This window comes from Equus quagga, chromosome 21, assembly GCF_021613505.1.
Source record: "Equus quagga isolate Etosha38 chromosome 21, UCLA_HA_Equagga_1.0, whole genome shotgun sequence".
Classification (NCBI taxonomy): Eukaryota; Metazoa; Chordata; class Mammalia; order Perissodactyla; family Equidae; genus Equus; species Equus quagga.
Window position 1 is genome coordinate 16,341,510 of NC_060287.1, and position 27,692 is coordinate 16,369,201.

The following is a 27,692-nucleotide window of genomic DNA, read 5'->3' on the forward strand; positions in this document are numbered from 1 at the left end:
TCAGTCAATCCAGCTGATATCACTCACTTAACTAAAAACATTAGTTCTGTGGTTAACTGTTTTAATTGAAAGGACTCTTCTCTTACGCATCAGAAATTTTCGAATTATTATACATATTTATGGCTTGAAAAAATATTCTATTTTAGTTATTAGATATGTACACTATATACACATATAAAAAGAAAAGATGCATTTCTTTACTTAAAAAGTTCCTCTAAGAAACATGCAGATAAGACAGTTATGAAACTAAAAGTTAGTTTGGCTCTACCAGGTATTTCCCATGCCATTTACAGGGACTAAACTCAGTCACAATAATAGAAACAAGAGTATTTCTTTGTTTCTCTACTCATATAACAGTAGGACCTCAGAATAATATCAGGTGACTTAAGGATTTGTTTATACAGAATTTTACATTGATGCTATTTCTTTTCTGTCTTGACTCTAGGCTACGTTAACGGATACCTTTCCAGCTTTTGATTCTCAAGGGTTGGTATAGTGCTTGAGATATAAGAAGTACTCACATGATGATTTGCAAACATCATTGTTATATGAAATTGGCTTTTATAAAAACTTATAATTTAGCATATACATTCTCAAAGGGGGTGATATTACCTCCAAGGGGGTAAAAATTGGTTCTCAGGAACAAAAAAATTTCTTATTATTTTATTTTTAGTTTTTATTTTTTTGGTGAGGTAGATTGGCCCTGGTCTCATAAATGTTACCAATCTTCCTCTTTTTGCCTGAGGAAGAGTGGCCCTGAGCTAATGTCTGTGCCAATCTTCCTCTACTTTTTTGTATTTGGGACACTGCCAGAGCATGGCTTGATGAGAGGTGTAGGTCTGTGCCTAGGATCTGAACCCATGAACCTGGGCTGCCTAAGCAGAGTGCATCGATCTTATCGACTATGCCAGCAGGCCGGCCCCCAAATTCTTGATGTTTAAGTGTATAAAGCCTAGATATGCATACAGTGCATACACAGATATACAGAATATTTGGAATAGTGAAATTTTCTGGGGGAACAATTAGGAGAAAAAAGGTTTAAAAAGGTTCCTTAGTGGGAATGATAATGGAAAAAAGGAGTAAGAAACAATGGTTTGCATTTTAGTTTGGCAATCTGAACTGTGCATCTGATTCAGGTTTATGAAAAGTACCACATTGCAGGTTGGAAACAAAGCCCCACTGTTATTTATTGACTTCTAAAGGAAGATACTTCTACGAACTGCTGAAAATTCTGTGCTTATCATGTAGAAATTATCAAAAAATGTGCTATATGCATGACAATTTCAAGAGAAGCTAAAAGAGAGAGCATCAGGAACAAGCACTGATTCTCATCTTGCTCTTTTCCCTCAAAACGTTGTGTGTCATTCATTCAGTATTTTCTCCTGAAGAACCGCATTGGTTATTTAGACTCCTCCCACCAGCAGTGCAGCCCAAATGATTCTCACATTGAAAATTTTTGTAGCCATAAGTGTCTAGTCAATTAAAGGATGGGAACATTCTAAAAATTGGCTTCAAACCGATCTACCTCTCTCTTGCTTTCTTTTCTATAGCAATGTGTTTTTTTGGACAATGGCTTCTGGTTGGATTTGAATGTGGCTACTGGTTCAGTGGCATCCTTGATGATTGTACTGTGTTGGAGCTCTGTGCTGTCTGATGTTATTGCCCTAGTCTAGATAGTCCAGGCGTTTATGTCCTGAGGTCCATTAACATGCTTCAGAGATACACACAAACTTCTGGAAATGGAGTAGACTATTTGCATCTGTAGAGACTTTGTAAAATTTTCATCAGTCTTAAAGTCTCCTTGACTAGAGTACCAGAACCACAAAGCCAGTGGAAGGCATGTATCTTATACATCCAGGAAGGTAGTAGAGGGTAGTGGTTGAGTGGCTACTCCAGAGTCAGCATGAGATTTAGTTCTGACTCCATGTCTTTCTAGACTCCTCTGTGTCTCCGTTTCCTCTGTTTTAATATAATAACCCTTTCCATAAAGGTTTGTGATAAGGAGTAAATAAGTAATTTCGATGTGATACAGTGACTTGTGCATAGTAAATGCTCATTGAATGCTATCTGTTGTTTCTCCATCTCCGCAGCTGGGTTGTAAGTCTTAAAAACGCAGAGATAATTTTTAATGCTTTCTGTACTACTGCCATTGCGCCAGGGCATGGGAAACTTTTAATCAATATTTAGGTCTATGAATTAAGGTGTGAGTAAACAGAGTAACAGAGTTTTCCTACATAAAAGAGTCAGGGCTAGAGTTCAAAGCAAAAAGGATTACCTAGTAATTTTTAAAGGTTGGATTTTTCTCTAACTGATATAAATTTTTAGACAATAATTATTTAAGAAAATCCAGTGTCTTCTACTAAAAAGAACCCAATGCTTCTATGAATATTAATTTACATAAACTTGCCAAGCAGTCACACTTAAATGTGAATTAACTCATCATTCATCTTCTAACAGCACGGGTTCCGGTGAATAGGTTTTGTGAATTAGGAAAACACGGAAGCATGACTAAAATGCAGGGAAATTTGGAAGGAGGGAGGAGGGCAATGGGCAGAGATGATAGACTTTCTACAGAGTATGATTCAACAGTTCTAGCTCAAAACTATTTATTTTATCCAATTTATAAGAGAAGAAATTATGCCATTAGAATATCATCTTTGTGTTGTAAAGGAGTTCTGATAAATTCAACACATTTTATTGAGTGCTCGCTATGAATTTGGTATGGTGCTAAGTGCTGATAACAGGGAGAAGAAATAGTCAGGTTCCCCTATTAGGGGAGAAAAGAAACTTTTGAATTAATCTATATGGGAGAAATGCCATGGGGGTATTGAGGAGGTATATGAGGAAGTAATCTTTAATTTTTCTGGGCCCTTCGATTAGAAAATTTTTGAGAGTCTCCGGAAAGGCCAACACTTTAAGCCAGTGCTTGTTAGACTTTTCCATATAATGTAATCCTATCAGCCGAAGTGAGTGAATGGGTATTTCTAAGTGTACAAAAAGTGTTCTAATAAAAGCACAAAGTTTATCAAAATGCTTTACTTTGAATAATATTTGCATGTATTACTCAATTCCACGTCCATGATATGATTCTTTTTGTTGTAGGGTAAGTTGACTTTCAGAAAGGTCCTCTATGTTTATTGTGTGTCTGGCTATACCGATGCACGCTTTTGTATGCTTCAATTCTAAAAACATGGCCTTGAACTGTTAAGCCACAATATTAGGGATATGCTGTTAGCAGTCCTGTATTGGGATAGACTGAATGGCATAACAACTACTCATTCAGAAAGACATTTTCTCGGTTTGGGAGCTTGAAATCAGTTTCAGTGTGCTCACCCAGGCTATTTTTGTTGTCTTTCTTTGAGGATACATAAAAACATCTATGTATTTTTCTGAACAAAAAATTAAATAAGCACACACCAGCTTCTACCACTTCCATACCAGTACTGACAATTATTACCGTCACTGAATTGAATATTGTACCTTTATCATTGTATCTTAAAGAAAACATTTTTGAATTAACTCTCCTGTGAGTCTATTCTGATTTACCTCAATTCCCATAATTATTTGGAGAAGACCCTGTTGCATGCTATATCATCTTTCTTTATGTAATGCCCACCTTCCTCTGGCACTTTCTACCAGTTAGAGAACTTTTACAGATATGCTTTACATGTATATGAAAAGGACTGAAAAATGCCTTTAGAATTTGTTTATACTGACTTACCCCTAATCAAGTAGATAAGAACTATTTTGTGGTACTGGATACTTTTATTTTCTTGCAACCTCTCTAGATAATCTTATTTTACCTAATTTAATTAAAATATTGATATATTTTAATGTGACAAAGATAACAATAATTGAGATATATATTCTGAATTGGTGTTTAATGAAAACAAATCTTGTGTGCATCTCTCACAGACAGAAACTTGTTAAATTATTTAGAAAAAGATGGCATTGTGAATGAAGAATGAAAGTATTGGGATTTTTTTCCCAAAACAAAATAACTTTAGAGTTATGAGAAATGCTATTGGTCTGTATTGATTACCTACTATAATACCATAATATATAAACCTGTTAATTTAAATTTAAATCAATGAATACTGAGTTTTTATAATATGTCAGGCATTGTGCTAGATGCTGGAGTAAGATATTATTACTTTTCTTAAAATAGGATACTGTTTTTAATTTTTAAGTGTTACTTTAACAGCCAATGCCATTTCTCATATTTTCTCAAGTTAAAATTAAAATATTTAATTTAAAAAATTTTAAAATAGATTTATATTTCAAAAAGGCCGTAAAAATTAAACAACTACCTATTTGTTATAATTTAAACGTACTTTTATAGCTCTTTTTCTATTTGGATATTTAGTTTCCCTATTGTATTTTTATGACAATTATTTGTGCATTATTCACATCCCTATGCCTAGTGATTCTAAGATTCATTTATGGATTACTGATAATCTAAGCATATGAGTGAAAATAGCATTTAGGGAAATCAAGGTATTTGAAGAGAAAGCAACATGAGGGTAACTTACACCTGTCACTGTTAGGCAGTTAATAACTAAGAATTTAATTTTCATCATCGGTAGAGATTATAAACAGCACCTACATAATATGGTTTGGGGGAGCATTTATCGAGTTAAAATGCTGAGAGCATTACTTGATCAATGTATGCTAAAATTTATTAGCAATATCACATTGGCCCCTGGAGAAATTTATGTGAACTGGATTATTTGTCCACTTGTGTAAATATTTATGTTGACATAATTTTAAGGAACCAGGTCTATCAACTACAGAAATAAGTGGTATGAAATGTCTGGCCCACTTATTTAAGGAAAATGTGACTTACCATGAGTTCCTCTCTTTTCTGTATGCTTGTTATTATATTTATACTCGGATCTTTTAAAACACAATGAATAAATGCACTGTGTTCGAAGTCAGAGATTTTGGGTCTGATTTTTGCCTCAAACACTAACTAGCTTCGTGGACTCTCAGTCATTACCTTCTTAGATTTCATTTTCCTCTCCTGTAACGCATGCTTGGCAGGTTTATTGAAAAGATGAAATAAGAATATCCACAGAAGGCACTCAATATCGTGTCACATCAGTGGCACCCAATAAAAATACATATTTTTATCATATACTTAAATATTCCTCAAATCGATAAATCAACCAAAAACATTTATTGGATAGGATCCAATAGATCACAGGTACAATTAAAAGCCAAAATTATTAAAATAAATGTAATTATTTTATTAACTTTAATAACAGGTGCCACTTGCAATCTCATCTTAGCTCTTGACTACTCCTCCAAAGTGAGAAGGAAAGTAATTATTCCCTTGACTCCATTTCCATTTTTTCTTCTTTATCCTTATTTCATTTCCTCCTGGAATTTCACTCCTATGTTTGTTGGCTACCATGAATAGGTCTATGCATTTTGGAACCAGATGGAATAAAGTGGGGTGGGCTCATGTATATTATTAGTGCATTCCCTGCGCTCTTCTCAGCTTCCATGAGTGTCCATGCACGCAAGACAAATGGTTATGTAATGACAATAACACTCACACCGACTATTTACTGAGCCTACATCCTGCTAGTCATTGTTTTACCTACTTTATTAATAATAGCCCTGTAATAAACTGAGGAACAGAGTGCATATTAAAAAAGGAAAAGAGATTCTGTGAGTTTATAACCCATGCAATACCAGAGAAAAAAAGAACAATAGTTTTTAGTATTTGTCTGAATTTTGCTTAGTGGAGAATAACAAACAAAGCAGAGTAACCAAAGACATAACTGCATTTCTCTGGAAAATTCCACATGATTTTAAAAACATCAGTTAAAAGAGGATTATGCGAAATAGGAAATATTTTATTACTAAGAAGATTGATTACATAGAGCACTAAATTATTAATTGTGTAATGAGGACCAGTTTTGTTTTTTTCCTTTCAGTAATTTAAAGTTCAAGTCCATATTTGGTTCAAAATCAAAAGGAGAACACCACTCCAAAAAGTTTCCCACATATTTTCATTTTGATAAGGGATTGTATATTTGTTTTAACTTACCTCTTAAAATCTTGCTTGAACCCACACCTTCATAAATATATAATACATCTGTATAGTATGTATTAAAAGAATCGAAGCTCAGTTCAATGGAAAGTCCTTGGTTTACACTAAAGTAAAAGCAAAAAGAAGATTACACTGTCAATAGCTGTCACAACTCCTAATGCATTCTAGAATTTGAATGCATTTTTCTAATTGTAAAAAAACACATAACATGAGACCAACACTCTTAACTGTAAGCACACTGCTGTAGGGCAGATCTTTAGAACTTTTTCAACTTGTGTGATTGAAATTCTATACCTGTTAAACAGTAACTCTCCATTTCAAACTCCCCCAGCCGTTGGCAACCACCATTCTACTTTCTGTCTCTCGGAGTTTGAATACTTTAGATGTGTCATGTGAGTGGAAACATACAGTATTTGTCCTGTGACTGGCTTATTTCACTTAGCATAATGTCCTCAAGGTTCATCTAGATTGTCACATATGACAGGATTTCCTTCTTTTAATGGGTGAATAATATTCCATTGTATGTACATACCACATTTTCTTTATTCATTTGCCCACCAATGGACATTTAGGTTGTTTCTATATCTTGCATGTTGTGAATAATGCTGCAATGAACATGGGGATGCAAATATCTCTTAGAGATCCTGATTTCAATTTTTTGAATAAATACCCAAAATTGGGATTTCTAGATCATATGATAGTTCTATTTTTAATTTTTTGAGCAACCTCTATACTGTTTTACATAGTGACTACACCATTTTACATTCCCACCAACAGTGCACAAGGATTCCAATTTCTACACACCTCCACCAATATTTAATTTTCTGTTTTTTGATAATGGCAATAGTGATTTTGATTTTCATTTCTCTAATGATTGGTGATGCTGAGCACATTTTTGAAAGCGTCTTTGTATGACTTCTTTGGAGAAATATCTATTCGAGTTCTTTGTCCACTTTTCTATCGAGTTATTTATTTTTTTGCCTTGGGGTTGTAGGAGTTCCTTATATTTTTTGAATGTTAACCTGTTATCAGATATACAGTTGGCAAATATTTTCTTCCATTCCATAGTATGCCTTTGTGCTCTGTTGATTGTTTCCTTTGCTGTATAGAAGATTTTTAATGTTATGTAATGCATCTTGCCTATTTTCTCTTTTGTTGCCTGTGCTTTTGGTGTCATATTCAGGAAATCATTGTGAAGACCAATGTTATGAAGCTTTCCTCCCATGTTTTCTTCTAGGAGTTTCCAAGTTTGAGGTCTTCTGCTTAAGTCTTTAATTCATTTTATGTTGATTTTTGTGTACAGCATAAGATAAGGTTCCAATTTTGTTCTTTCGCATATGGATATCCAGCTTTCCCTACATCATTCATTGAAGTGATTATTGTTTTCCCGTAGTGTAGTCTTGGCACACTTGTCAAAGATCATTTGACCATACACGTGTGGGTTTATTTCTGTGCTCCTATTCTGTTCCATTTATCGACATGTTTTTGTGCCAGTCCCATTGCTGTAGCCTTGTAATATATTTTGAAATCAGAAAGTGTGATGTTGCTCGTTTTGTTTTCTTTCTCAAGATTATTTTGACTATTTGGAGTTCTTTGTGGTTCAATATGAATTTAGAATTCTTTTTTTCTATTTTTGTAAAACAGTGCCACTGGGATTTTGATGGGGACTGCATTAAATTCATAATTATTTTTGGTAGTATCGACATTATTATATTACATTATTATATTTTAACAATACTAAGTCTTCCTCTTCATAAGTATGGGGTGTCTTTCCATTTATTTGTGTCTTCTTTCAATTCCCTCAGTAATGTTTAGTAGTTTTCAATGTACAAGTCTCTTGACTCCTTGGTTAAGTTTATTCTTAACTACTTTATTCTTTTTGATGCTATTGTAAATGGGATTCTTTTCTTAATTTCCTTTTTTTACTATGTGCTGTTAGTGTATAGAAACACAACTGGTCTTTGTATGCTGATGTTTTATCCTGTAACTTTGCTGAGTCCTTTTGTTAGTTCTAATAGTATTTTTTATGGAATTTTATCATTTTCTACAACTAAGATCAAGTCATCTGTGAACAGATAATTTTACTTCTTCCTTTCTTATTTGGATGCCTTGTATTTATTTTTCTCACTTAATTGCTCTGGCTAGTGTTTCAAGTACTATGTTGAATCAAAATGGTGAGAGTGGACATCCTTGTCTTGTTCTTGATCTTAGAGAAAGGCTTTCAGCTTTCATCAAGTATGATATTAACTCTGGACTTATATTTCATGGCCTATATTATGTTCAGGAAATTTTCTTCGATTGCTTATTTATTTATTTTTTTAATCATAAAACGGAGCTGAATTTTGTGAAAAGCTTTTTCTGCATTTATTGGGAGGATCATGTGATTTTTATCTTTCATTCCATTAATGTGGTGTACCAAATTGATTTCTTATTTATGTGTTGAACCATCCTTATATCTCAGGGATAAATCTCTCTTGGTGCTAGTGTATGATCTTTTTAATGTGCTATTAATTTGATTTCCTAGTATTTTGTTTGAGGAATTGTGCATTTATGTTCATTAGGAGTCTTGGCCTGGTTGTTGTTTGGTTGTTTTCTTTTCTTGTGGTGGCTTTATCTGGCTTGACTATCAGGGTAATGCTGGCCTCATAAAGTGAGCGTTCTTTTTCAATTTTTGTAAAAGTTTGAGAAAGATCGGTAATAATTCTTCTTTAAATATTTGGTAGAATTTGCCAGCAAAACCATCTGGTTATAGGCTTTTCTTTGTTGGGAGGTTTTTGGTTACTGATTTGATCTCCTTACTAGTAATTGCCCCATTCAGATTTTGTATTTCTTCATGATTCAAGCTTGATAGGTTATATGTTTCTAGGAATTTATCCATTTCTTCTACATTATCCAGTTTGTTGATATAAAATTATTCATAATATTCTCTTATGATCCTTTTAATTTTTGTAGCATCTGTAATTAGTTGTGGCATCAGTGTCTCCTCTTTCATTTCTGATCTTATGTATTTGACTGTCATCTCTTTCCTTAATCTCTCTAAATATTTGCCAATTTTATTTTCAAAAAGACAACTTTTACTTTCATTAATTTTGTCTATTTTTTTCTATTCCCTATTTCATTTATTTCTACTCTAATATCAATTATTTCTTCCTTCTGCTACCTTTGGGCTCAGTTTGTTCTTTATTTGCAGTTCCATGAGGTGTAAGGTTAGGTTGTTCATTTGAGATCTTTGTTCTTTTTTAATGTAGGCATTTATTGTTATAATCTTCCTACTTAGAACAGCTTTTTCTTCATCCCATACATTTTAGTATGCTGTGTTTCCATTTTCATTTGTCTCAAGATATTTTCTAATTTCCTTTTTGATTTCTTCTAAGACATTGATTGTTCATGAGCAATTAGAGGCTTGCAGGTTTCTTTTTCAAGAGTTTCTAATTTCTGGATCATGCTGGCGTCTGTACATGGCACTGCAAATTCTCTTGTTCTATAGCAGCAAGCCACTCCATTCTCCCTTGTTGTCCGCAGTCCACAAGGCATTCAAAGCGTGCAGGTTTATCTGCTCCTCAAGTCCTGGCAGACAGATATCAGTCCCTGGGACAGCCCTTAGAACAGTTGGAATGTTGGACACATACTGCACTTCTTTCCCTCCATCCTGAGGTAGAAGCCTTGAATTGTGCACTGTCTCCCAATTATGTCAAGCCATGCTGGCCACAGCAAGCCATCCTGCTCCTCTTTGTTCTCAGTACCTCTCAGGCATCCGAACTATGGTTCCATCAGTGCTCCAAATGAACCGAGACAGAAGCTAGTCCCTAGGCAGCCCTTGGAAAAACTGCCACATTGGATGCACACAGCACTCTTCTCTTTCCCTCCAAAGGACAAGTAATGAGCTAAGACCAGACATTCTCCTGGTGCTGAGCTCTACTGGCTTGGGGGAGGAGCTCACACAAATACAATGAACTTGACCTTCTCGCCCATTTCACTGCACCTGTTCTTGGCTTTATGCTCACCTATGGTACTGCAACTTCTTAACTGGATTCTGGATTTCTCATGAAGGTATTATTATTGTTAAATCAGTATTTCTGTCGGGGGAAAAAGCTGTGGCTTCCTATTCTGCTATATTACTCTTGAATGTATTTTAATAGATATTTAAAATTAGTTTTCAGATAAATTTAGGTCCAATTCTTATGTTTAAATTATACTGTGAAAATATCAATTTATCTGCAGCATAGCAGAAAGGAAAGAATATGTACATTATACTCTCAAAAGTTAATTTTTATTTGGATAATTTAATTTAATTTATTTTGGGGAAGTAAGACCAAAATTTCACTTAGGAAACAGGCCAGTGTGGCGATACATGAATATTTCCTCATTTGAAACAGTTTTAAATCAAATTACTTATAACATACATTATATTCACTTACTGTATTTACTTACTTACCTTTTAAAAAAATCTCAGTATACATTTACTTTTTAAAACAAGCAAGATTAGATAAAGAGACTTTTTAAAGGACCTGGGTTTTGAACAGGTACCGCCCCTTTCCATAGAGTGGAAACACCATGTTATCCATACCATTGCAATTGTTAACTACAAGCTTAATTATCTTGTTTACCAGAATTTGTGTGACTTAAAGATGAGATTAATTTATTCATCCTGTATTCTCTGATACTTTGTAGAAACTATTATATGCTTTTTGATGGAAAAAAATTTAACCTATGTAGCTGCCATTATAAAAGAATAGGAGGAAAGTGTGACAGATTCATCAGAAAGTTTTAATTTCATATTTAGAAATAGAAATTTTCATTTTCAGATGTTAAGTTTGGGGAAAAGGTGCCTTGGGCAACTTCTATTTATAACTCCACTGTCCCACTGAAGTGGTAGAATCAGAAATGTGAATAATTCCTGAATGTCTTGGAGGTGCAATGTTCCCCTGAACTCCTCAGAAGGGAAGAGGCTGAAAGATAACGAAGAGGCCTGGGTGATGACGTCTAAGCTGGCCGAGGGTTGAAGAGGTTGATAATAGGGAGAGATCTAGTCTCCAAGGCCAAGCAGGAGATGAAGTGACCCTGCCAAGGGTGTGACAAACTTGGATTTTCGGTAAGTTATCAGTAATACCTTGGCCAATCTGGAAATTGAGGACATTCATTGCAAGTGTCATTAATTTTGGAATTCTAAAGATCATTGTTGGGAAACATCCACTTGCAGCAAGACCTCACTTTTGACAAACACTGTATTAGAATCTTGGTCAGGGCTGGAGTTTAGAATCCAAGGAGTAGGCTCAACGACATTGGAATGGCAGCTCCTAGCAGGGCAGGATTAAAAGACATCTCAGCAGAAACCCAGGTTTTTGGACCAGACCAGTGTTTGCTTCCAGGAAGGTAAGGTTAGAACAGTAGTAGTTTGTTTTAAAGAAATATTGACATATGGACCTCAACCCTGAAGAACAGATTCAGAAATTCTGGAGTGGATTATGGGATGTAAATTTTTAAATACTTCCAGAGTGATTGTGATGTGCTCTCATATTTGACAGCCCCTGGAGACAGACAAGTAAATGCAAGGTATGCCACACTCAAGAGCTACTCTCAGCTCTCTTTGGTAACCACGGGAGGTTGGTAGGGGTAAAAAGAGATTAATATGAGGGAGCAGCAGATCTTCCCAGCCCAGATTGAGAGAGGGAGAGCAAGGGAGATGATGGTAGCAGCCATTTACATAAGTTCCATCTCTGTTAGGTCAGGTCAAGGATGGGGGACTGATTCTGTTGGTGAGACCTTTAGGGAGTCCAGTGTCAAAGCTGAAGAAGATAGAGGAAGAAGAAATGAAGCAGACTTCTGGGAAGATTTCTGCTGTTTCAATTAAGTTTTGATGTCTCCAGGCAAGTATATTATGAGTTTTTCTTCACATGATGTTATTTTCAAGGTATGAAACTAAGGGATGTGAGGGAAGCTCCCCAGGATCCTTCATGTTCAGGAGTCCTTTACTTTTTCAAAATAGACAATTGAAGGAAGAAGTAAGAAACCCATGCATACTATTTTCTACTTTCTTCTCATTCAGAAAAGCCAACTTTCAGTAAAAACACAGGAATTTATAAAGGTAAGATTAATTACAGGATATAATATCTGATGTTTTTATAATGTTAGACATCATGGTTAGATCCTGGTTTTTTGAAGGGAAATGGTATGTTTCTAAATGTAGTTTATACATTTTGCATTTTCGAATCCGTAGTTAATCTTTATAGCCCACTTTTCTTGAGCACTTAATAAGGGGCTAAGCACTTTACATTCATTATTGCTCTTAATAATGACTTTGACCTTGAAGTTCAGGATGTTGAACTTTACAGACGTAGACATTTTGGATCAAAGAGATTTAGTCATTTACCTGAGATCACAGATCTTAAATCTGAAGAAGCCGGATTTGAACTCACACAGACTGTCTCCATTACTCACAGTCTTAATATTGACATTCTGCTAAATGTGGTCTTCATATAATTCCAGGGCTGGGCTGGTCCAGCCCAAAATATAGTTTCATTGCATCTTAAACATTTCTCCACTGTTTAATAGGTCTTCTAAACTTGTACGAAACATCTTTGTCTTTATCCTTACTTTGATCATCTTCAGGAAGAATAAACTATCACTTACAATGCATCCGTAATGTAATAATCAGTTTTGAGAAGAAAAAATACTTAGATTATTTATATGCTTGATTAAATCATAATTTCATCATGAAGTACAGTATTTGTTTAGGGTAGTCTTTCAGATTCTTTGGGTATTAAAAATAATCCCTGCACTAATGGTGGATTTCTTAAAATAGTTTCAAAAATTAAGTAATGGAAAAGGAAGTAAAAAGAAAAAAGGAAGAGAACTATATAAACCCTTAATTAACAGTGTGATTATTACATAAATTACATTACTATTACAACAAAAGTTTATTGTGTTCTGCTTATAAGGCTTCCCTGTAAGTTTCACCTTGCTTTATTAAGAAGTGGATTTAACAATTAAATTATCTTTATTTGGTATTAATAAAATTCCAATGATTATGTGAAGAATTCATTTAGGATTCATGTTCTTTCCATTTTTAGGGGAAACAAGTTAAGATTTCTCTAAGGCTTTCTGCTGACATTTTAAATAAGGAATAGACTATTTTTCATTTTATTTATGAGCAATGCTAATAGCCATTTATAGATGCTTCCTTTTAAATTTGATGTTATTATATTGGAAACAATATCCTTTAAATTGGTTAATTTTTCACTTGGCAAGTGAGGTGCCATTTTTAATGCAAAATCTTATTTTTGGCACAAACGTTAACATGTTATCTAGAGCATGAAAGCAGGGGAAATTATCCTCCTAGTGATCACGTAACTTGCATGGGACTGAACTCCAAAATAGAAATTTTTCAAGGAGAACAGGATGTTCTTCTTTCTCTGAATAATGTCAAGTAAAAGTGCTTAGGACAATCTTCCCTTCATACCTCATCTCATCTCTGGGCTACGTCTATGCAGGAAAACAACCTCGTGAATCTTTATGGGGCCATTTCCTGCCAATTGGCAAGAACCTGAGGCTCCTTCTTTTAACCTTCTTTTAATCAGCTGTTATGCTGATTCCTCTAGTTTTCTTGTGAGTCATCACCACGATTAAAACTATTAGACAGTAGGTCAGATTGGGAAACCATAATCCCATCCAGCTGTGAAGAGAAATGATCTAACTAGAATGTCATTTCCCAAAGTGAATTTCATAGAGCATTTATACTGAATACTCTGGGGGAGAAAAATGTTCAGTGGCTTAATAGGAAATATATTTTTGGGGGAGATTTACATTACATGTTAACTTATTTAAGGCTATGAGAAGTCCTATACTTTTTTCTTTTTAAGTTGTAATGATTTTATTTCAGTATTCCTTATATTTATTTGAGTAAAAATTATTTTTCCCTTCAAATAGCTGGGAGGAACAACAGATACTACTCCTCTGTGAAAAATACTTAAGTAAACATTAAGGTAGATCAGCCATGAGCAGTTTGATTATTGATCATCATAATGACTGGAATGGTCAATTGAATTAAGAACTTGGAAGTCAAATATAGTAACTGATTCCAGCGTTATTCAAGATATAGCAAAAAGGATATACATAGAGCGTGTTCCCAGCTCTTACTCTGCAGTGACTAAATCAGTCACTGAAGATTTTCACACAGACGTTGGCACAATGAGAAAGGAACTATTCTGTAGCCAGGATGCAGGTGACATGAAATACCATTTCTTGTGATACACAGATATAGAGGTGTGCTGTTCACCTTGGCAGCACTTGATTTGTGCCAACCACAGAAAAAAAAGTCACTACAGAGCCCAATGAGATGGCCTTATTTATTAGACAGCATTGCTCACAGGACAGAATACCTTTTCAAAAAATTAAGAATGAGAGGGAAACTTCTTGCATGGTTTATCAGTTAGGAAGTCTTTGCTTCATAGCTAATGAAAACTATTATTAAAAAAATAAACACACTTCTAAAAGTAGTAAGGCATTGCATCAGAGAGGGAGTTTATGACTTAAGAACTGGAAATAGAAGATGGCATATTACCGTATAATCCACTGGCAAACAACACTTGATGTAGAAGGGTTTGGATAATTGGCAGCCTGGAAGGACCCAGAAGATCCAGTCAACAAAAATCTTCCATCACAAGCTGTGGCTGTGAAAAAATGACAATTAATGTTAGACAAAAACGATCTTGGAAAGTTTTCAAACGGAATGGGATTTAAATTGGCTAATGAACACTTCACAGCCCACTCATGACTGAATCTGTATGAGACCAGTTTACAAAACTGAAGTGATCAAATGAGAGTAGATCTCATGTTTAAAATCTATTAGCTATTTTCAAATACTCTTGAACATCCCATCCTAGACTTCCCTAGAAAAACATTTCATTTCTAAACACTCATACTGAGGCTGTATTTTTAGAATAATCTTTCATATTTGTAAGGAAACAAAAATATCTAAATTGTGAACTTCCAGTGTAGACAAATAAGTACTAATTTTTTGTCTTATTTTCCCCACTAAATTGGAGCTAGGATGAATTTCAAGTATGTGCACTAAATGCTATGTTCTCCTGAAAATGATTAGAGCATGGCCAGCAAATGGTATGTACGGTGCCAGTGGCCTGTGGAGAATTTCATCCATTCAGTCTACTGCACTCATCTTTTAAATCTCACTGCTCTTGCTCCTTTTGTATGGACTTGCTATATAGCTCAATATTTTCATTCAATATTCCTGTATATGACTTTTGCTTTCCATAATTACTCATTTTCCTCTTTTAACCCTTACAGCATATTTATTTCATATACTTCTCTTAATGTCATGCATTAGTAGTTGTCTTTAAGTTGTATCTGAATCATTTTCAACTGGGTTAAAATCGTGTTGAAGGCACGAACCAGGAGCTATACCTTATAGCTTGTCATCTTCCTCTTACACTTGCTACGTAAAGTATATGGTAAAAAAAACAAAGTCCTTTGGATTTTCACAATCTAGTTTTTATTAGATTATTTTCTGTACACTTAGTTCTATTGATAACATATTTTGAAATAATGGCTCCTAGAATGTATCCTTTTTCTCCTGGTAGGTTGTTAATTCCTCATATGTCAGAAGCATTGACAGAGGGTAGGAAAATAAAAGAAATTCATAAAAATTAGATTGCTGCTCTTGTAATCTAAATGCTAGAATAAGCTAATCCTAAATTGATGGATGTAAAAGCCCATTGTAATGCTATACAGCGATTCTATCAAGTTACAAAATTGAACAGCACATAGAAGTCTTGGTAAAAATCTTGTGTTTTTGGTTGACTTTTTGCAATTTTTGGTATATTCTTTTAAAAGCATAAAAATCACTTTGATAAATAAATTTTAAGATTCAAAGTCTGTTTGTGAACAATGGCTTAGGGATTCATTGCATTGGATTATGACTCGATAGACTGATTCCCAGCAGTAGGCAAAAGCCAAACCAAAATAAAACAAAAAACTGAGAACAGAAAAGATCATGACCCAAGATGCAAGGATTAAACTCTTAACAATCTGTCATAGAGCTCAGGAAAGGAAATAGAGAAAATGGTGGCTTGTTGAGAGTCACTGAATCTCTTTATGTAGAATACTGGAGCAAACAAAAACAATTAAGGCTAATTTGTATGATTTGAAGATAAATAGTAAAATATGTGACTTTTTAATGCAGCGCTAAATAATTTTCTAAAAGGCAAAGAAAATCTCCTTCTTCACTGTCAACTCTGCCCAACACAAACTCTGCCAAATGTATGGGACAATTAATCTCTTTGCGTCAATGACCATAAAAGTAAGAATAGTATCTGCTTGTATTTTATGTGATATGCAGAGACTTTTAGTCGCAGTCTATCAAGAAACACATGGACTCTAAGATTACAAGCAGTGCAAGAAAATCCATTGTTATAGTAAATAGTTTGTATTTAGCTGAGACAACATCAGATGCATTCTGGGTGGTATGGCCGCGGACAATAGTTTATATTTACTGAGGTAGAGCAATCAAGCCTACCAGCCCTAAAATGTAAGTGCTAGCATTGATCGAGTGTTTACTGTGTGCTAGCCATTGTTCTAAAGTCATTATATATATATTAATGTAATCTTCACAACAACCTTATGAAATTACAGGTGGGGAAACTGAGGCACAGAGAAGTTAAGTAACTAGCATAAGTTCTCCCAGCTTATATGTGACAGTTCAAAGTCAGGTCTTACTCCAGAGTATACTGGGTTACGCTTCCTAATACCACAATATATAGAACTACCATGATGACATCATCCACTGTTTGAGCTGAGAAGTGGAGGAGGAGATTGTAAATGAAAGAAGAAACAAGAAATTTAAAAAGAATTTCAGCATTCTTAAAATTAGAATATAAATCATGTTTGCAGTAGCATTCCACAACCAACAGGAGGAAGCAAAAAAGGATGGAGTAAAAAAGAGAACAAAACAAGACTGGTTGAAGAATTTGTAAAATCTATTTGCAAAGCTGATCACATTTTAGTAATTCTTCACATCCATTCACTACATTTTGGGGGAAAGGTGTGGACAGCTTTGTGCTGCACAGCAGGAGCCATAATTCTCCAAAGAGCTGAGTTATGTCCCTGGTGGCAGAGACTGTTGCATGTTTCCCATACCCTTTTTTGGTCCCTTCCTAGGCACATAACTGGAATGCACTTCCCAAAGTGGGGCCCTGTGACTGAGTATGGTCAATAAACTATTAAGGAAGCGATTGTGTTTATTTCCAGATATGATTTCTAAAAAGATCTTCCATAACATTCTTTTCTTCTCTGTCAGTAGGTTGCAAAGAATCCAGTGGAGGACACTGGGGAAAGAAGGGACGGTGGGGAAGTAGCAGGTATCCCAAATGCCTACAGAGATCACAGCCCCTTGTCATCTTTCTTGGATTGTGACATAAATAAACTCTTATTGTCTTCTATTACTAAGGTTGTTTATTGTAGTATTTAGCCTGTCCTAAAGAATATAATCAGTTTGCCTGTCTAGTTTTCTATGAAGTTGTTGAGTTTTTGTCAGAATGGATAATCTACAGGTCTAGCTCTACTCTAAAGGGCCTTTGGTGAATTCCTGCAAGCAAGTAAAGATTAAGAAGAATACTTCTAAAGAAATCTAAAATAAAATTATAATGGTATTGAACTACTGACAATAACAAGGTTCAGAATGTCAAAGTATAATATTTAAAAATATAGGCTTGTTCTAGGGGCTTTCTCATACATTCTTTTACTTAATTTCAGGATGTTTCTGGAGAACCTAATTTTACATAAGACAATGAGGCAGAATAGCCTTTCAGAAAAACACATACAACCCAGCCATGGATGAGTAGGATTACTGGGTGTCCAGGATTATAACTTTGTAGACTGCACAGTATTTTCCAGTGCAGCATCAGAAGAAATTCTGAGTGAGAGATAAATGAGCCTGTCAAATAATACCAGACATTCTATTGCCCTATCCAAAATGTTGCCTGTAGTAGGATGTGATTCATAAGGGTCTTCTGAGGACCCACTGAGAGCTCCCTCTGCTGGCTCTTTTTACCAGCTGTGTGTTTGCTCACAGCATTGAATTCTCCAGATATATACATCAAACATAGTCTATGCCCATCTATCCAGGTATATTGCACGTACACGAGGCATGCAAGCAACCTATGGAGACACTTGCCAACTTCTAAATAGGCCTGAACATTGCCCTAAAGGTGTGAGTCAGCATCTTTTTTTCTCATAATTCAGCTAAAAAGTAAACTTTCTTGCTGATGCAATTCTAATCAGAAGAGAAAAACAATTTAAAGAAATTTCTGGTTCAGCTATAGTCAGCTATAAGTTGTGCAAACCTAAATAAGTAAAGACTAAAAAAGGAAGCTGTGTGAGAAAGTCAACATTAATGACTCTATTAATAACACAAACTAGAACTAGAGCTCACAGCTGGAGAAAAAAGAGAGCACAAAGGTCAATTTCATATAGAGAGAATTCTAAGTTAATTTTTCTGTGAATGTAGATTGATGGGCAAGGGCTTTCATATAGAAATTATGCTATTACAAGTTCGAGTTGGTGCTGACAAGTGCACTTGGCTTTTGGGTTCCTCATTATTAATGATTAAATGATGGGCAGAGTAATTGATTTGTTTACTTCCTTATTCCACAAGGCTTTAAATTTATTTTCCAAAATAGATACAATGTTAACTTTAAAATACAAATAATGAAGAGAGTAAAGAAAAATGGAAAAATGAGGATCGAGAGGCTTAAGTAAGTTAGTGACATATTGACACTAAGAAAGCTAGATGACCAGTTGATACTAAGGTTCAATGAACACAAAACCTGCATAACATTAAAAAGTAATAATGCAGTTTGATTACGTCTTTAAGGTAAACTTAGAGAATTAATTCAGTTCTAATACTGAGGCTTAGGTCATGAGTTTATAGTGGCTCAGAAAAATAATTCATGGCCTTACAACTTATCTTAGGGCAAGTTGTCACACTTATAGATACTTCTATGGTTATTTTCTTATATGCACTGATATTAATTTATCATGAAAATTATTAACTCCATGACAGTATAGACCAAATAAGAGGTATAGTACATTTTTTGATTATTCAACTCATATATTTCCCTGCCTTTAAGATTATTGATCATGATATAAGCTTAAAGCTGCGTGTCTAACTTTGACATATGTTGTTATTTTTGAAGTATAGATCAACATCACTTCTGTTACCTCTTGATGGCACACTTGTATCATATTCTCCCTGAAAAGGGTTTGGAAACTGCCTGAAAACCACAGCAAAAAAGAATGTGGCTTTCTTCTCCTTTGAGTAACTTAGTTATATAAAATAGATTTAAAAATATCTGTAGCCTGCACTTTCTTCCAATATGCTCTGAGTGCACTTCAAAGTATATAGTTAAATTTTGAAGGTTTGCATTTTATCAAAGAACATTTGAATTGGGATTGCTTAATAGAAGCCTCTTTAGTCGAGTTGCCGTTTTTGAGTTGGTACTGGGAAAGAGACCAAGTGCCTGTCTTTTAAAGTATGTACGGAGTGGATAGGCAACTTTTTAATCTCTGGTTGTTATTGGAGCATTCATTATCAATTAATATCAAGCAAGAAGGGCAAAGTGCAACAAATAATAGGAAAGCAAAGTGAAACAAATTGTAACTACAGCCTTTACACATTTCAGGAACCAATTGTGCTCATGGTCAAAGCCTATCCTAAAACACACCAAAAAGTTGTTCAATTCATGCTTTCTGTTTAATTTTTAAAGAACAGATTATAATAGGTTAGAATTATTCAAATAGTTCTTCATATTACTTATCAATGTATATTTATGCATAATTATGTGATAATCTTTCATATATATGTTACCAAGCTAAAAATGAAGAAATAGGTCAAAGAACAAACATGTTTAAAGCACTTGGGGCCATACTCGGCATATAGTAAGTACTACTTAAGTGTTAACTAATAATAATAATAACAATGGTAAAGTTATTATTAACACTCAAAACAGATGCTAAAATTTACAAACAAAATATGGTGTTTTATTCATCAGACATTAAGATCTTATTCAAAACTGGTTTCCATTATTCACAGAACTACAACTCCAGTACATTTGTTATCTGTTGTTTCTCTCCCAAAAGGCAAATAAAAGCAACTGTAAAAATTAAGGAGTGATGCTTACTGAGTTAGGAATCATTAAAATAGCCAAAAAAAAAAAGGCTGATATTACAATATGATGGCAAAAAAAATGAAAAAGCATTCAAATTCAAATTCCTAATGGTTTGAGTAGTTTAATAAGGGATGAAAAATAATGCCACTCTCTTCCCCCACTCATGGCAGACATTGTTAATCACAGCATCCTTTCTATAGTCATCAAATGGAATTCTGAGTAATTAATTCATATTTAATATTGTATAATAAAGTTAAGGAAAACATTAATATAATTATTTTTTAAATTTTGTATTAAATTATGATCGTGGCTATTGGGATATTTCATTCTCCAGTAGTTTCTGGTATCTGAGGGGTGTGTGTGCATGTGTGTGTGTGTACAGAGACAGGGAAGATGAAAAGTAGAGAGGAGAGAAAGAGTGAGGGAGGACGTTACTTACCACAGATTTTATTATCTTCATCGGAACCATCTGGACAGTTGAATTCTCCATCACAAAATAAATCAATTGCAACACACTTTAGAGCATCAGCACAAAGCCTTGAACCAGGCAGGCACTCTACTGAGATGTTTCCTTTTGAGAAAAAGATTGACTTTATAAGTTTGCTGCATAGTAGATTTAATTTCCAACCAATGAGATATGTACAATGCTTGAATATTTATTATGTATTTTTTGTCATTTAGTCCTTACTTATAAGCATATATTTCAATTTCTGATAGAAATAGCTATTTCATTTGATGAATCAATCACTTGTAAAAATGTAGAATTTTAAGTTTTGAAAAAGAAGATATATATTTCCTCATAGATATTCAATAGGAATATTTATTTTATTTCCATCTTGATAAGTCAATACTACAGTTTGGCCATTTATCCCCCAATGTTTACTCCTCCTGGGGCTGTTGTATGTGTCATATGGGGCAATATATTGGAGGGTTTATCCCATCATCTGCAGTATCTAGTAGCCACTTCATTAACTTATAAACATATTGGTTGAAAATATAGTGACTAAAATCAAGCTTTGCATTATGCAGAGCAAAGTTTGTTAACGAAAGCCATTTTATAGTAAAGGAAAACACTTAAAATTCCCAGCACATCGCTATATTGAGCAGTGGAGAAACGCAATGGCTGTTCCGTTCAATATCTCTTTGCTTCTTGGGTCAGAGGTTCTTAGCGGGGAAGATGTAAACACACCCTGGAAGGATTCCGAATTGTACTCTGGCCAGGTCTGATCAATTTGCACCACTCAGCCTGTCCTGTCCTTCACTGCTCCTCTTTCACATATCTAAGTATAGAGATGCACCAAGAAACACAGTTTACTTCTAGAAAATAACTTAGAAATTTTAGGTGCCATTCTAAAAATAAGATATTCTTATATGCCAACTAGATAAAGACACACCTTTTTAACTTTCAAATATTTTTATTTGAATATTTTTGTCTACAATTAGAATAACAATGATGGTTTAAAGTTTTTGAAAAAATCGTTAAGCTCAATAGCATTTTGTTGTTATTGTTCTTAATCTTAAAACCAGCACTGCACTGCCATCTGCTGGGTTTTAAAAATATATCTGATTCTGAAATTTCTCATGCTCCACGAAATTAACAGAGAAAATAAAAGTGCTTGTGTCAATGAATCAACTAAGGCAATACTTAATTAGGAACGTGTATAGACAGGGTTGCTGGGTATATATACAACTAAATGAGACTTTTGTAATCAGCTCTAATTAAAATGGATATAAACTCTTGGGAAATATATGGATATCTAACATCTAAAATAGGACAGGATAAAGATTAGAGCCATTCCCAAATCAAAGACCTCCATTTAAGAGAATAAAAAAAGAATGATAAAAATGGTATTGAATAAACCCAAATGCGTATTATAATTGTTGATATATATATGAGATACTCATCAAGAGAGTGCTTAATCATTGAGTCCCTAATCCACGAAAGACATAACGTCGATGATATTTCATAAATGTTTAATAAATAAATACATTTAAAAAATAGTATTATTCTAGAAACTCTGTGTCTATTTTACAGTAATCAATAGAATCTTAAGTATTCAGCCTTTGAAAGAATAGATTATGGGATATAGCTAAGAAGATGTATAATTTTGGTGCTCCTGATGCTTTCCATGGGAACTTTATTTCCTGAAGCTTCACCTTTCTGTCTGTTGCCTATTGAACTCTATAGGTTGAACCTTAAAACCACACTGGTAAGTGACACCACATGGGATCCTTAACCTCATTAATATCATTCATTCTCTCCACAAGTAATTATTGTGATCTTATTTGTATCACGCATATTTAAGAGATGGAGATAAACAAATGAGTAAGACAGAGTGTCTATTCTTATGGAGATTGGAGCTTGGAGTTTAGTGGGAGACTGGTTTACCACTAATTATTTTTAAAGAAAGGGTATAAAAAGTGCTATGGGAACACCAAGGATTAGGCAGTTCATTTCCTTCTGAGGCAGGAGTTGAAAATATCTTCACATAAACTAGGTTTTGAAGGATGCCTAGAAATGCACTGGGAAGAGAGGTATATAGAATATAAACATGGTGATGTGACAAGAGCACACTAATATATGGAAAACAGATGAGTCTAACTTTCTTGATGGCAGTATGTTTGCAGAAACCATAGCAGGAAGAGAGTTTGGTTCCAAACCCTGGAGGACATTTTTTCCTTTGTAAAATATTAGAAATATTTTTTCTGCAGGCAATTGCACTGAAAGTTCTTATGTATGTGTATGATATGACCAGTCTATGTTTCAAGACAATTCTGGGACCATGTGAAGAATTATGTGGAGAGAGGAGACCAGTTGAGAAGATGTTTCAATGGTCAAGGTGAAAGTTGATGAGGGTTGGAACTCTTGCACTAGCAGAGGAGATGAGGCATGGACTCAATTGCTTTTTTACAAGTAGAATTAATGAGCTTTAGTAACCTAATGTGCTCCTGATCAAAGAGAGGTGGAGAAGTGGGACTAAAAATGATATCTACAATTTTGGAATGGCCATTGAATTATTAATTGTCATTAGTAACGATAGTGATTACAAGAAGAACGGAGGGTGGGATTAGAAAATCACTCTAGTTTGAATATTTTGATTTACAGGGGGAAATATTAGGTACTATAGTTTGAGTTATACTCTCTATCTCTCCAGATTCTGTTTCATAAACACTCTTCAGCTGTCTTGGTTTACGAAGAAAGAGAAATTCCTCAAATTAAAACTAACACGGAAAATATAAATATAATTGTTATATAAGGGTAGTGCATGTTAGGATTTTATCAGATTATATTTTTACTGAGTGTTCTGTCTCTCCCTCATCTCATTACATACACATTTATGATGATATTTTACAACAAAACCATTCATTTAAACATTAACTGTTACAGAACTTAGCCAGATACCAGGTTTCAAAATGACTTTTCATTCTCAAAACTAGAGTTCTTCGACTTGTGGACTAATTTGTCTTCCTTCTTATTCTTTAATTTCTTCTCTGGTATATCTCAGTTTCTGAGAAGTCTGTACTGTACTCCTCAATAGGGAATTTTGAGGGAAGGAGTTGAGAAATTCTATTTAAAGAAATGCACACCAAGAGAATAATAATTGATTCTGTTTATTAGAAGCTGATAGAATTGTCTGAATATTAGTTACTGTTATCTTGTGTGGGAAAAAGAACACGTTTTTATATCTATATGGTATTTTATCTTTAGTATATTAATTTTTTTCATATTATGAAAGCCCACTAGTAATTAGTATTATTTAGAATTCTGCAAATGGAAATTTTTAATTATCCATTCATATTCATATCATAAAATATTCAGTATAAACTCAAATGTGATTACTTCAGAAAGATCCAAAATCTGAGCAATTTCCAGTGATTCAGGATAAGGAACTTCTGTGCCTACTTTGTGCTAGACATTGTGGAGGATAAAAAGACTGAAATCCATTATATTTCTTTTCTTCCAAGCTGGTTACAAGAAGTGTCACTGACAAGATAATAATTTGAAAATCATATTTTGAAAATCTTAGATTTTTATTTTCGGTATTATTTAAATGGGAATAATAATTCTTGATAGCCAACGCTGTTTGAGACAAATTAAGCCAAGATCCTTATAGCTTACTTAGTAGTGAAGTAGAATCTGAATCCATGAATGCCTGCCTTTAGAGACCAAGTTCATGTCACTACACTGTACTGGAAAAATAGCCATCACACTACAGAAATTATCATCTACTTTGATAGAACAAATTTAATCCCTTAGTAAGACTATGGCTGGTCAATCCAAATGAAATTACAGTGGAAAGATGCTTTCGTAGTTCTGATATCATGTGTGTAGGAATGGCTTAAATTAGTGGAGGGCATTCAGCAATATATACATGTTGATCTCTCAAAGGTAGAGAAAAAAAAAATCCTTAAAGTCACAATATATTTGGGGCTGAGTAAAGTCTCTGCGTTTTAGTCCTGGGACAATTCAATTGAGAAGAATAATTCTGCCTTTACTTCTCTTGACCCAATTTTGTGTTCTTTATTAAATCAGCCAATTCTTTCTCTTCAATCCCCAAACCCCTCCACATAGAGGAATTGTAGCATGATTGCGTTTTGTATGAGGTTGAGAAAGCCCATGATAGTGAAACTTTTGTTTTTCTGAAGTCATTGCCTACACAGTAAGCAACAAAGGGCTAGAACAAACTGTATTCTAGAAACACTTCAAGCATGTGAGCAATTGCCCAAAACAACCCCTCTAGGCACTCTGTAGTAGCCAAGAAATCAATCAGCATAAGGCGACCTCAGTTCCCATCTCTCTCTTCTAGGGTTCCAAATGGACTAGTAAAACTTTACGGTAATTGGCAACAAATGCAGTTGAACAATAGAACACAATCCTCCTGAGCTTTGTACCCACTATCATACAAAAATCCTCTTTGGCAGAATTTATAATAGTACTAATGCCAGGTATATGATGCATGCATTTGTTGATTTTTCTCAAACTCTTTCTTCTAGACATATAAAAATGAGAATAAACTTAACATCCCTGAAAGGCATATTCATAATAAATTACTGCTTGGAAACTGCAGTTTTCAAGTTTAATTGCCTCGTTCCTCTCCATAAATCTATAGTATCTTGCTGTATGAGAGGGAAAAATAGGAAGGATGATTGGGGACTCATGTAACGCATGGAAAGAGGGAATATAATATCTTGCCACTTACTTGCCTTATCATAATTCTTTGAGGACTGCTTAAGTTTATTCAGTACAATCTCCAATAACAGGAAAGCTTCAGAAGTGGAGTTTTTTTGTCAAGTAAATGATCAGATTAAAATGAGCATTACCAAGTACCATTTTCTTGTTTTAACCTTAGTTTAATTTTTAAAAAATCTTTTCTAAAAAAGTATCCAATAACTTTTTTTTCCTGGCTAAGCAAGAAGGAGGAAGGGAGAAGGGACTGAACATTGGTTGTATTTCTTCTTTATGCCAGTCATGAATTGAGACAATACAGTGGTATCTACATTATTTCTCTTTTAATTCTCATGACCGCTCTCTAAGATATACATTTTAATATTTATCTTTCAGACAAGAAATATAAAGTTTAAAAAGAGTGGTTAGCTTACCACACACTGCATACTGAGTCATCAGTGGAATTAGTTAATGGTAGATAGATTCATGCCTTTTCAATGATTGTGAATTGTATGTCACTTTTTGGTCTTCACTTTGAATATCAGTGTGTGAAAGGTGAGGCTAAATATATACTGATCTCATTCCTATAGTTTCCATGTAGCAAAGGAGATTTCTGCTTCACTCCCAAGCAGAGATAAGCATGGGTAGAATATTACCCTATGCTTTCTGTCCCCTCATTCACCATCTCCTACGGCCAAAGGAAATAGGGCATATGGTTCATCCATTTCTGTATGTTTTTGATACATTTGTCTTCAGGATAATAAAGGAAAAATACTTGTTTTAAGTCCAAGGATTTCTTGCTTTAACATTGATTTTTTCCCCCTAAGTCATTCCACATTTTTCTCTTAGGACATTTTATACACCTCAGAGATCCTCAATAACTGCGGGTTATATGAATCACTCAATGAATCAATAAACAGACAGACAAATAGAAAACAGGACACTAATTTGATATTTTTTGCTGACTTTCAAAGTTAGAGAAGTAAATTTCTCAAAAATATATTAAAATTCCTGTTTCGATTTATTTTTAGATTAAAGGAATTAGCCACTATCAATCCTACAAGTATTTTCTGAGGGTGTGTTGAAAGGTGATTTTAGATCCTGTAAATAGTTTTCCACATTGGAGAAGGGACTATGGGCTGAACAGCAGTTTTATTTTTCTGTATGTTGTGCTGCCACGTGGATATAACCATATACAACCCCAGGCTGTCTTATCCCACCAAAAAGACCTTTATGATTTAGAGGTGTCATGGCTTGTTTCACAATGCATTTTAATTAATGATTCATGTATCACTTTGTTTTTCAAACATTACACCAACTATTTTGTCCAAGAGTTATGAAGTCTTACCCAGAAGGACATTTATAATTCCACAAATGTTTTTTCCAGGTATGTTTATAATATTTGATGTAAACTCTAAACACATAAAAACGGAAGTATTATTTTAAGAGCTGAAGATTTATGCAATATGGGCTTTATTGAATTTACCTGAAGAGATGAGGCACACCCAGGTCATTCAACATGAAGATTAAGTTAGGACCAGAGAAGGCACTTTGGCTGACCAGCAGATAGACAGAAGCACAGTGGACAATTACTAGGAATCCAGAGAAATTGTGCATCAAAGATATATACCAGGAGTTGGCACAAAGTAGGGACATAATGAAAAGTTGTTGAATGGATGAATCCAAGGCTACTTTGCTACATTACTGGTTTGACCACCAGCACCATGTTACGAGGAGAGAGCAAGCATGTCTAACTTGCATGGAGAGAGAAAAATCAAAGAGGAAATCCCTCACATTTGATGAAAACTGCATCCCTTCTGGAAAACATTTTGATTCTCTTTGTGGATTCTTAGCAGCAGATAATAATCAAAGTTCCGATAGACAGAGGACTGGAGTGAGGTCAGATGATCCAATCCTTAGTATCAAATGCATTGTTCACTTTTAGTGAAAGTTTAAGTTAAAACTGTGAACTTTTATGCTCTAATTTTCTTGTCTATATAATAGGAGTAATATTAACTGCTATGTTATCAGAGAATTCTCAGGAGCCTAAAATGAAATATAAGTGAAAACTTTTTAAAAACGATACAAATGCTATTATTAAAACTGACCTGGATTTGCAGTAGGACTGTTGGTTGTTAGCTTGTCTGTAAAAATAAATGACATTGAGATGATTATTACATTTTAAACTGATTATTATGAATTTATTGTATATTCCTTCTGTTTAATGTTTAACCTTAGAGAATTTTTTAATTTACTGTGAATCATTAGTATCTATAAACTTAAG

General features: G+C 34.2%; 1 protein-coding gene across 1 annotated transcript in view; it reads right to left on the bottom strand.

Annotated features, from left to right (window-relative positions):
• The window catches only part of TMPRSS15 (transmembrane serine protease 15), a 128,468-nt gene that overhangs the window by 83,833 nt on the left and 16,943 nt on the right, over positions 1–27,692 (bottom strand). The window contains exons 6-9 of the mRNA XM_046648334.1: positions 27,517–27,552; positions 20,681–20,812; positions 14,622–14,730; positions 6,059–6,165 (exon numbers count right to left, since the gene is read on the bottom strand). Coding sequence (XP_046504290.1) covers positions 6,059–6,165; positions 14,622–14,730; positions 20,681–20,812; positions 27,517–27,552 — 384 coding nt within the window. The remainder of the gene's footprint in view (positions 1–6,058; positions 6,166–14,621; positions 14,731–20,680; positions 20,813–27,516; positions 27,553–27,692) is intronic.